At 45.3% G+C, this 11,697-nt stretch overlaps 1 protein-coding gene across 2 annotated transcripts in view; it reads right to left on the reverse strand.

The window, feature by feature from the left end:
• The window catches only part of lonp2 (lon peptidase 2, peroxisomal), a 34,103-nt gene extending 23,213 nt beyond the window's left edge, over positions 1–10,890 (reverse strand). Inside the window, exons 1-7 of one of the 2 annotated variants that reach the window (XM_033036391.1) lie at positions 10,674–10,889; positions 10,521–10,540; positions 6,543–6,768; positions 5,020–5,151; positions 4,042–4,164; positions 2,450–2,628; positions 836–930 (exon numbers count right to left, since the gene is read on the reverse strand). In XM_033036391.1, the coding sequence (XP_032892282.1) occupies positions 836–930; positions 2,450–2,628; positions 4,042–4,164; positions 5,020–5,151; positions 6,543–6,768; positions 10,521–10,540; positions 10,674–10,871 (973 nt within the window). In that variant the 5' untranslated portion in view covers positions 10,872–10,889. Of the gene's footprint in view, positions 1–835; positions 931–2,449; positions 2,629–4,041; positions 4,165–5,019; positions 5,152–6,542; positions 6,769–10,520; positions 10,541–10,632 lie in introns of both variants that reach the window. The other variant, XM_033036390.1, reaches the window with a different exon arrangement.
• Positions 10,891–11,697: the final 807 nt, after the last annotated feature.

Below are 11,697 nucleotides of genomic sequence, written 5' to 3' on the forward strand. Positions count from 1 at the left end.
TAATGATTCCTGCATTTCACAGGGCGCTTGCAGAATTTGAATAGACTTATATGCATGAGGAATGATAAAAATATTTTACATTTGTGCGTTTTCCTTTTCCGGTGCTGCTGCTGCTACAGGAATGTTTAAGACAAATTTGTGCAACATGAAGTATAACTCCCTAACCCTGGAGGCAGGGTCCAGACCACATTGCGAACAGCTGAGGCACAGTAGTAAAAGAAGGAATGTACATCAATGTCAAACCTAATGCACGGTTTCTCCAAAAGTTAACTGGAACCACGACAGGAATTTGAACAAATGTCAAAATTATTGGGGAACTAAAATGTTAAAATATCCCACTTCATTTTCTGCCCCGCTCAACATTTACTCTAGGGCCTGTCCAACTGTAGGAGGTAATTCAAGAGTTCTCCCGAGTTTTCCCCGATTCGAACTCGGAGAATGTCCGTAGCGGGTCCGTAGGAGTTCGTGGATGTCTCGTCGCGGCTCGTACGAGTAAAAAGTAACAATATTTTTCATCATGAGTATTTTTTTTACTCGTGGACATTTTTCAGTGTTGAAAAAACGTCACGAGTTTACCGGATTTCCCGAGTACCTACCGTTAGAATAACGAGCCGCTACGGGACATCCACGAACTCCTACAGACCCGCTACGGACATTCTCCGAGTTCGAATCAGGGGAAAACTCGGGAGAACTCCTGAATTACCTCGTACAACGGGACAGGCCCTTCAGTGTATACAACTCACTGGCTTACAATAGAACTGCCTCAAAAAAAGCTCAGAGTACTGTTTAAATTTACTTTTTAGTTTCAAGATTGCAGGGAGTAGTAGTCTCTTACCCGTTGTACTTTTATTCCAAGGTAATTCTGCCATTAATTCCAGGTAATTCCGGGTTAAAGCAAACTCTGGCATTGATTGAGGCATCTTTTTTAACCTGTAAATGGCAAAATCCATGGAAAAATATAAGCAACATGGTTTGTGGAGAGTTCTTACATTTATACGTTTCAGAAAGAACTGCAGATGCTGGAAAAATCGAAGGTAGACAAAAATGCTGGAGAAACTCAGCGGGTGAGGCAGCATCTATAGATGCTATTCGATATAGATGCTGCCTCACCCGCTGAGTTTCTCCAGCATATTTGTCTACCTTCTTACATTGATACACTCACTTCAGTTCAGTTAATGATTGCCACGTGTACCAAGGTACATTGAAAAGCTTGTTTGTCGCGTGCTATCCAGTGAGCGGAAAGACTACAATCAAGCTGACCGCAGTGCACAGATACAGAATAAAGGGAATAACATTTAGTGCAAAAGAAATAAAACTCTGTACAGACAGCAACCACGGTCAGGATCGAACGCGTGTCACTGCTCTGTGGAAGACAGCAACGCTACCAATGCGCCACTTAATTTATTCAATTAAGCTTGGCGGTTATATTTGTTTATTGTCAAGTTTATTGTGTAATGCACAATTACAGCGAGGTACAGGTACAATGAAAGTCTTAATTGTGGCAAAATCACGGACTCACAAAAACAAATTATCCATAAATTGTCCACAAAATTACACATAAAATTCTGCCAGACGGCAAAGAGACGACTGTGCATAAAAACAGGACATTAATGCAAAACACAATCAGAAAAAAAAACAAGTCCACAGTCGTGCACTAGGTGGTCTGTGGTGTTCCATTGTCGCGGTAGAATCGGGGGTTGCCTGGGTCAGCTCAAGAACCTGTTGGATGTCGGAACTTGTACAGAAAATGCTAGAATCTATCAGTGGGCATGTGGTAACAGGGGAATTGGAACATAATGGGACACATATTTCAATGCTCCTAATTTTTCAGCTACCTGCCCTTGGATCGCATTGTTTCTTCCAGCAAGGAGCAGAAATACGCCATTCAGCCCATCAAGTCTACTCCGCCATTCAACATAGCTCGTTCACCTGCCTTCGCTCCATAAGCCCTGACCCCCTTACTAATCAAGAATCTGTCAATCTTTGCCTTAAAAATATCCTTTGACTTGACCTCCACAGCCTTCTGTGGCAATGAATTCCAGATTCACCACTCTCTGACCAGAGATTCTTCCTCATCTTTCTAAAGGAACGTCCTTTTATTCTAAGGCTATGACCTCTGGTGCTAGACTCTCCTGCTAGTGGAAACATGCTCTCCACACTCACTATACCCAGACCAGATCAGTGTGAATCCCAGCTGAAGCGGTCAACTGTGTTGACATCATTCCTCTGGCTGGTTACGCCCTGCTCCAGTTATGATACCTGCCTCAAAAAGGCAGTCAATATCAAAGACCCATCCACACTGGCCACGCTCTCACTTCACTCCTACCATCAGGAAGCAAGTATACTTTAAAATAATATTGCTACTTATAAAAAAATTGTGCCTAGTTCATGAAGTTTCAATGCTGCCACAAAAGTAGTTACTATTGCTACTCAAATGTTAATTACGCACCTTTTGAGTTCCTTCATGCAAACTTTCATTGCTTGCTCTGGCATATTTGTACTTTTAATCTTCTTTTCCAGCATGACGATATCATCACCATCATCATCATCTTCCTGCTCCAGACCATTAAAGTGTAGCTGTCCTCCTGGAATCTGGTTGTTTTTTCGAATAGATCGGATGGTCACGATCTAATGGTTGCAAATAATTCTCTGGTAAATACAACAGGATCTCTAACATCAGTTATCACAACTTAATTGGGATAGCTGTTTCCACAGCAATAAAACTTTGCAGAACATTTACCAAGAAGTGCATACAGGCAGTTCTGTTACAACGAACGTTTCCGAAACATGAATTGGAGATAATGCAATTGATGATTCAGGAAACAATTATTTGCATTACGTGCGCCAAATTGTATACAAATGCGATTTTGAACAGAAGCCTGAGAACCACATTAAGGTTACATTGAAAATCGACAGATAGATAAAAAGCTGTCGTGGATTTAAACTGTATAGGTGGAAAAAAACTTTTATCCATGTAACCTCCCCGCAGTAATCAACACCATTATCTTAGAGACTACATTAACCGTGGGATGCCATTGAAATTCTCAAGCGATCACTTCTGCTGACACTTATCCAAATATGTTCTGTTAAAAAATGTAAAAATACAGCCTTTGGTAAAATAGAATTGGAATGAAATAGTGCACACTTTACTACATCAATGAACTCAGTTAAACTTAACGCACGTTTTAAATCAACAGGCAAACTCCTAAATCGACAGTATGTAGAAACAAAGAACTGCAGATGCTGGTTTATACCAAAGATAGACGCAAAGTAATTGAGTAACTCAGCTGGTCAGGCAGCATCTCTGGAGAAAACGGATGGGCGATGATTCGGGTCGGGACCCTTCTTCAGACTTCAAATGTGAGTTTGAAGAAGGATCCCAACCCAAAGCTTTTTCTCCAAAGATGCTGCCTGAGTTACCGCATACTTTGTGACTATCTTGCTAAATTGACAGGAACCCAAAAGCTCACTGACATGCCAAATCATTTTACCTCCAATATAGCAAAGAATATAATATTTAAATAAGCTAAAATATTTTAGCTCAATAAAGCACAGAATATGATATTTAAAGCAGTGAAAATATTTCCCAGACCGTCCATTTTGCAATGGTTTTAGAAAAAGGTAGGTTTTGCAGGGTACAGGGCCTAAAGTTTTTTTGATGTTCAACCATTCAATAACTTTTAAACTGCAGGTAGACAAAAATGCTGGAGAAACTCAGCGGGTACAGCAGCTTCTATGGAGCGAAGGAAATAGGCAACGTTTCGGGCCGAAACGTTGCCTATTTCCTTCGCTCCATAGATGCTGCTGCACCCGCTGAGTTTCTCCAGCATTTTTGTTTACCTTCGATTTTCCAGCATCTGCAGTTCCTTCTTAAAAACTTTTAAACTGCCTTTGGCCAACAATTAATGCAGGTTTTACATTGTCCATTATTATGCTGTACCCTTATTCAAATAAAAAAATATAATTTGTGCTTTTGCAGTCTCCAGCACTGATGGACTAAATAATTTGATATGTAATTTCTGCAGAATAACTGATACCTACCCTCTTTTCATCGCTTGGCGTGGATTTGCGAGTTTTTTGAAGTAATTTAAGTCCCTCAATTTGCCGAACAAGCAATGGAATGGTCTTTTTAAATCTCTCCTCTAAACCAACAGCATCCAGTATCTGTGCACCAAAGCAAAGATCAAGTCAGTAATAGGTATTTCTGAACTGTCCCAAAAGTGTTACATCTACAGATCACAGACTAGAATTGCAGGCTGCAAATGTTCTATGCAATTATGCAAATTAAAAGGCATATCATTTGTTGCACAATTATAACACTATCAAATGTTACAATAAAATGCCAACCTTTCAATGTTTAAAACTTCAGAATTGGAAATGCTGTTCTTCACTCATATTCAAGTAAAACAAAATGCATGTTGCCATGTATTTCAGGGGAGCCCCTTTAAGTAATATATATTTCCCACTCCCCAATATATAGACTCCACCACTCCTCGTTACTATCTACTTTAAGGTCCCTGTCCTTCAGAGGCCATTTGCAACAACTACTACCTTTCATCCAATGTAGACAAAAATGCTGGAGAAACTCAGCGGGTGAGGCAGCATCTGTGGAGTGAAGGAATAGGTGTCTACCTTCGATTTTTCCAGCATCTGCAGTTCCTTCTTAAACAATATAAACTGGCTACAGCGCCTGGAGGCCGTTACATGACCTCTGCTGCCTCAAACGCAAGAAGAAGATGGACACCCAATGCAATCTAAGGCTTCACAAGCTTTGGAATTTCCCAAGGGGGATCCATGGCAAACAAACAGCTTAACCCAACTCCACACGTGACTATTAGTTTCAAGCCCAATTTGTTTTCTGCAGCAGAGCTGTAAATTGCATTTCTTGTGAGCAAAAAAAAAAGGACGTTCATGAAACCATTTTAATTTTCAAGTCCATGGTTATTCAACCTCCTTCATGAATTCTTACCATTTAGGCTCCACGTCGAGCTTGAAGTGGACATTTCAAATCGAACATACCTGGAGTTTTTCGTTAGCACTGGTGCGGATAATTGATGCCACGATGTCGGGCAAGGTATCTTTAGGAAGGCTGTCCAACAACTGTCTCAGCTTGGCCACCACAGGTACTGACATATCCAGCATCTCCACCAGCTGCAAAGGTTCAATTCCACCATTACTGCACAATTTCCAGCATGTGTCCTGGGTTTGTCAACAGTACCATCGCCCGGTGGCGTAACAACATATCGCCTCAGCGCAGAGGGAGAATAAGGAGGGAAGTGACAGTGACTTTAAGACTTTGCCTCCATCACAGTGAGGAGGTGCCTGGTGAACTCACTGTGGTGGATGTTAATTTGTGTTTATTGAGTGTTTTGTTATTTATTATTATATGTATGACTGCAGGCAATGAAATTTCGTTCAGACCGAAAGGTCTGAATGACAAATAAAGGAATCTAATCTAAAGAATCTAATCTAATCTAGGTTTAAATTGAGTTTATTGTCACGTGTACCGAGGTACAGTGAAAAGCTTTTGTTGCGAGCTAACCAGTCAGCGGAAATATAATACAATACTTGAGCTATCCACAGTGTACAGATATATGATAAAGGGAATAGCGTGAATGTTTTACAAGATTAAAGAATTCACCATTAAATCAAACCATCCCTTTATGAAGTTTTACAGGGCTACTAACTAATTCACCCCAAATACCAAGTTGGAGTCAGTTGGAAAATGTTCTATGAACTACCTTTGGTTGCACTAAGAACTTTGGGTTTTCTTTGCACTAGGTTTGGGGTTATTAATTAATCAAATTTGTATATTATCTGTGTGTATCGTGACCACCGATCAGCCTTTCACACTAGTTCTATGTGATCCCACTTTCTCATCCACTCCCTACACATTGGGGCCAATTACACAGAGGCCAATCAACCTACAAACCCGCACGTCTGGGACATGGGAGGAAACCGGAGCACCCGGAGGAAACCCACATGGTCACAGGGCCTGTTTCCATGCTGTATATTTCAATTGTACATTAATTTCTCCTTGCACAGCAAAAACTTACCATGATGGGAAATAAATGCAAGGTAGACAAAAGTGCTGGAGAAACTCAGCGGGTGCAGCAGCATCTATGGAACGAAGGAAATAGGCAACGTTTCGGGCCGAAACCCTTCTTCAGACTGATGTAGGGTAGGGGGGGGAAGAGAAGAAAGGAAAAAGGAAGAGGAGCCCGAGGGCTGAGGAGCTGAGAAGAGGAGGAGATAGCAAGGGCTACTGGAAATTGGAGAATTCAATGTTTATGCCACTAGGGTGCAGACTGCCCAAGTGGAATATGAGGTGTTGCTCCTCCTAGACAAAAGGCAAAAGGTAGGCACTTTTGTCTACCTTCGATTTTCCAGCATCTGCAGTTCCTTCTTAAACACGGGTAATAAATACAATTTGCTAAATAGAAACGTAACTCATTACACAGCTCTTGCATCAGACTAACATTGATCCATGACAATTATGGAAGTTCCATGACAAGTGTGAATGCAGAACACTTTATACAGACCTGTACCGCATATTTGTAGAACTCCTGAGAAAGGTCAGTGAGCTCCCCAGTACCATCTGCGTATTCCTCTAGGTGGTCAAGTTGTTCCACTTTAGCGACTGGGAACGGCTTCTCTTTCACCACCTCGAGTATGTTGAATCGACATAGGCCCGTGATTAACAGTGTATAGTGCGGCTTTGGCCAGTTACTCCCAACTATCTGCACTGCAATACCCGCTGTTCCGATCCTAATCACCAACATGAGAGAAACAACCAAATCAGCAAATTCAAAATGCACAGTGTGAATTGACTGTTTTTAAGAAATGCTGTGATATAAAACCCGGCATGCACAGTCAAATAGAACAAGTTGTCCTACAAGGTAGACAAAAGTGCTGGAGAAACTCAGCGGGTGCAGCAGCATCTATGGAGCGAAGGAAATAGGAAAAGTTGCCTATTTCCTTCGCTCCATAGATGCTGCTGCACCCGCTGAGTTTCTCCAGCACTTTTGTCTACCTTCGATTTTCCAGCATCCGCAGTTCCTTCTTAAACAAGTTGTCCTATAACTTTAGGCTGTGCATGCCATACGCAAGAAGAAGATATGTTCCAGATAGAACAATTAAATTCTTACTTGCTGCAGCACAACAGAATATGTAAACATAGTACACTGTAAATAATATGATAAACGAGAGAGAGGAAACAAATCTTTGCCAATGGCCTGTCAATAAATTGTTAAAAAATAAACAAAGGCATGTAAATTGGCTAGATAATTTCTACTGTGACGCTATCTCGCAGCGCCAGGTTCGATCCTGACTACCCTTGCTGTCTGTATGGAGTCTGTACGTTCTCCCTGTGACCGCGTGGGTTTTCTCCGGGTGCTTGGGTTCCTCCCACACTCCAAAGACGTGGCTTCTGAAAATTGTCCCTAGTCCGCAGGATACAACGAGTGCTGGTCGGCATGGACTCGGTGGGCCAAAGGGCCTGTTTCCACACTGTATCTCTAAACTAAACTAGCGAAATACTGGGAGAATTTTTGAAATGAACAGATATTGCAACCCTACTCGGACTGGAAGGCATAAATGAATTTGCAACAAGAATGAGGACAGGATATAAATCTTCAGTCATGTCCTGTACACATGTCCTGCACAAATGATTTTCCTGCCTCTTAATTACCTATTTTTCAATTATATAGGCAATTTATTCTGTGAAATTTAAATTTCTTATTAAATGCATTCTTTATAAAGTTGGTCACGTTATATAGATTAGGCTAAACAAACAAACAAGCTCGCTCCAAAGTTTTCAAACGAGGCTGAAGTCCAGAGATTATCCTGATGTAACTGGATTGAAATCAGCTTTCCTTCATTTTAACACGTGCTGTTGTTGAGCAGATCTCCAAATAGCTCTACAAATGGCTCATAATTTTGCTTCTCTCGTTAACATCTTAGTTTGTGCCTGCTCCACAAACTGCTTTATGTTTGGTTATTTCACATTATATACGTAGCTCTTTTTTTTTTTTAAGTATTCCCTGTCTGCAGGCTTATCTCAGGAACAGAAAACAGAGTTCAGGCTCCAGGGCACAGTTCTACATAGTTATAAATCATGCAAAATGAGAGCAAACCATTGCGAACTGGAAAACTACAAACAAGAACAAAAACTTCGAGGAATATATGCAGTCTGTGAGATACACAAGGGTTCCTTTCCACAGAACGACCTAATAACGACCTAATTGACAATTTTAATGAGGGTCAATTAACGTAAACAGTTCTTTGTCATCTTCCCCAGGGTAGTCATAATGGTACAGAATCAAAATGTCTCACATCCAAAGGCTGGAAAGGTATCAACTGATGTAACATCGGTGGTTTAGTATCAACTGATGTAACATCGGTGGTTTAGTATCTTACAAGTGTCAATAGAGGAGATTTGCCTCATCAGTTTCCAAAGCTAATCTCTGCAGAGGGGTCTCGACTCGAAACATCACCTATCCCTTCTCTCCAAAGATGCTGCCTGACCCGCTGAGTTACTCCAGCATTGTGTGTATCTCTCAAGTGATAAGCAGCTTCAATCTTAAAGACAACTAGACCAAGTGGGACCCGTTGGGTCCTGTCCCCCAACGCAGGTCCCCGAACGCAATATTCCACCACACCAATGAGTCCCAATACACATCACTCCCTCGAGAAGGAGGGGGGATAGAGAGGGAGGGGTGGTAGAGAGGGAGGGGAGGTAGAGAGAGAGGGGGGTTAGAGAGGCTCGCCTGCCATGTGAATGCATTGTGACGTGCGCTGGAGTGCCACCCCCCCCCCCCCCGGAGTGTCCCGTCCTGCCTAGCAAGTGGATTGTGATGTAACTTGGATTTTTTCCCCGAAATGGGTTTTCAGGCTGTTTTTTAAACTTTAAATGATTAAAAAGTTCGGAAATATAGGTGGGAATGTGACGGGAAGATGTTTATCGCCTCGACGGGAAAAATGTGTGCGAATGGGTGAAAATGTGAAAGCTGTAGCCTAGCGTTTGGAGGAAATAGGAAAATTAACCAGATTGACACACACACACACACAGCCACAAACAAGACAAAGAGTTTTAGTATTATAGAGATGTGTTGTTAATGAAAATGTATCTACATGATACTGCGGGGAGATTACATGCAAATAGTTGCTCTTGGTCTAAAGATTGGTTGTCTTTAGAATTAATTAGCTGCTACCACCATTGCATAACTACTGAAGATGATGAGGCTGACCCTGGGCCTAGGGCTACCTGTCACTTGTCCTAGGCCTACCTGAGCAGTTCAATAGCACTTTATTGTCACATGTAACTAGATAAAATGAAATGCTTTGTTTTGCATATAATCCTGCAAAATTATACGAGACATAAGCACAATCATACATAAATACAAGAGTGCAAAGATTGTAGTGTTGTTGATTTGGAGAATTGTAGCACCTGCTGTCTGACTGGTCCAGGGCCCGGGTTTACCTGTGTAGGTGAGCAGGCCCCGGCTCCCTGTTACTGGTGTTGACCCCGGGCCTGTGACTATCTGTGTAAGGGAGCAGGGCACGGGCCCACCCATCGCTGGAGCTACCCCAAACCTGCCTGTGTTGGGGAGTGGGTCTCGGGCCTACCTGTGCAGGCGGGGCAGTGCCCGGGCCTGGTTCCCGGCCTACCTATGCAGGGTTCCGGGCCCAGGGCTTGCCTGTTGCCAGTGGTGACCCCGGGCGTGGGTTTTAGGGCCTTCTTGTAGCGGGGTCCCGGGACTCGGGCCTACCTGTCGCTGGTCCCACCTGTCACCAGTGCTGACTCCGGGCCTGGGTTTTAGGGCCTACCTGTTACCGGGCCTGGGTTTTAAGGCCTACTTGTAACGGGGCCCTGGGGCTTGGACCTACCTATTGCCAGTGCTGACCCCAGGCCGGGGCTCGGGCCTACCTGTCGCTGGTCCCGGGGCTCGGGCCTACCTGTGTAGCCGGGGGTCGGGCCTACCTGTGGAGCCGGGGCTCGGGCCTACCTGTGGAGCCGGGGGGTCGGGCCTACTTGTCGCTGGTCCCGGGGCTCGGGCCTACTTGTGGAGCCGGGGCTCGGGCCTACCTGTGGAGCCGGGGGTCGGGCCTACTTGTCGCTGGTCCCGGGGCTCGGGCCTACCTGTGGAGCCGGGGCTTGGGCCTACCTGTGGAGCCGGGGCTTGGGCCTACCTGTGGAGCCGGGGGTCGGGCCTACTTGTCGCTGGTCCCGGGGCTCGGGCCTACTTGTCGCTGGTCCCGGGGCTCGGGCCTACCTGTCGCTGGTCCCGGGGCTCGGGCCTACCTGTAGCGGGGTCCCGGGGCTCGGGCCTACCTGTGGAGCCGGGGCTCGGGCCTACCTGTGGAGCCGGGGCTTGGGCCTACCTGTCGCTGGTCCCGGGGCTCGGGCCTACTTGTCGCTGGTCCCGGGGCTCGGGCCTACCTGTCGCTGGTCCCAGGGCTCGGGCCTACCTGTGGAGCCGGGGCTTGGGCCTACCTGTGGAGCCGGGGCTTGGGCCTACCTGTGGAGCCGGGGGTCGGGCCTACCTGTCGCTGGTCCCGGGGCTCGGGCCTACTTGTCGCTGGTCCCGGGGCTCGGGCCTACCTGTCGCTGGTCCCAGGGCTCGGGCCTACCTGTGGAGCCGGGGCAGCTGCTGGTCCGGGTCGCCGCCGCCGCTGGGGCCGGGGCCGGGTACCACGCCGATGATGGTGCTGCGGACCGAGTTTCCCCGGAGCAGGCGGCCCTGCACCAGCTGCAGGTTCCGCGCCGAGTCCACGCCGACGCGCAGCGAGGATCCGGGCAGCAGCACCTCCTCCCCGGCCAACAGCAGCAGCGGCAGCCGCTCGGGCAGCCTCATCGTGCCCCGCTCCATCTCCCCGGCCCCCTCCTGTCGCCTCCGCCTCCGCTCCAAGCGCCGCCGCTTCGGCCCCGCCGCTTCCTCCTAGCTCTCCGCTTCGGCCTCGCCCCCTCTCCTCCCTCCTCGCCACCCCCGCGGTCTGTGCACACTGACGCCGCCCAGAGGGTCAAAAACCATTCACCCTCCAAAAACTCACAACCAAAGATACTGCTTACAACCTTGCAATAAAAGCATATATAGACTCATCTGACTGTGTGCATTGTATTTAAATCTATGCCCACAAAATTACTCTTGTCAGCAGACTAAAGCCATGTTCAGGAATCACTGCCCAGAGGTTCAAAGCCATTCACCCTCTAAAAACTTACAACCTTGCAATAAAAGCAAATAAAGTATCATCTGACTGTGTGCATTGTATTACATCTATCCCCCCAAATTACTCTTTAGCAGACTAAAATCATGTTCAAGAATCACTGCCCGGAAACCATTCACTTTGCAATCTTGCATTAAAACAGGAAAAGGCTCATCTGTGTGGATAACATTTTAACAAATGCCCCAAATCACTCTTTTCCAGGTTAAGACCATGTTCAAGAATTGAGAAACACCATCCAAAAGGTCAAAAGCAGTCACCCTGCAACAGGCATTAAAGCAGGGAAAGGCTTCTCTGTGCAGATTATATTTAATTATGATCCCCAATTTACTCCTTTAAAGGCTAAAATCATGATCAAAATTTAAGAATTACCCCTTTATAGGCTAAAACCATATTCAAGAATCATTGAAAACCCTACATTATGCATCACAGCAGATAAAGGCTCATTTGTGTGGATTATATTGAGATATAAGC

This window comes from Amblyraja radiata, chromosome 17 (genome assembly GCF_010909765.2).
Source record: "Amblyraja radiata isolate CabotCenter1 chromosome 17, sAmbRad1.1.pri, whole genome shotgun sequence".
In the NCBI taxonomy this organism is placed as follows: domain Eukaryota; kingdom Metazoa; phylum Chordata; class Chondrichthyes; order Rajiformes; family Rajidae; genus Amblyraja; species Amblyraja radiata.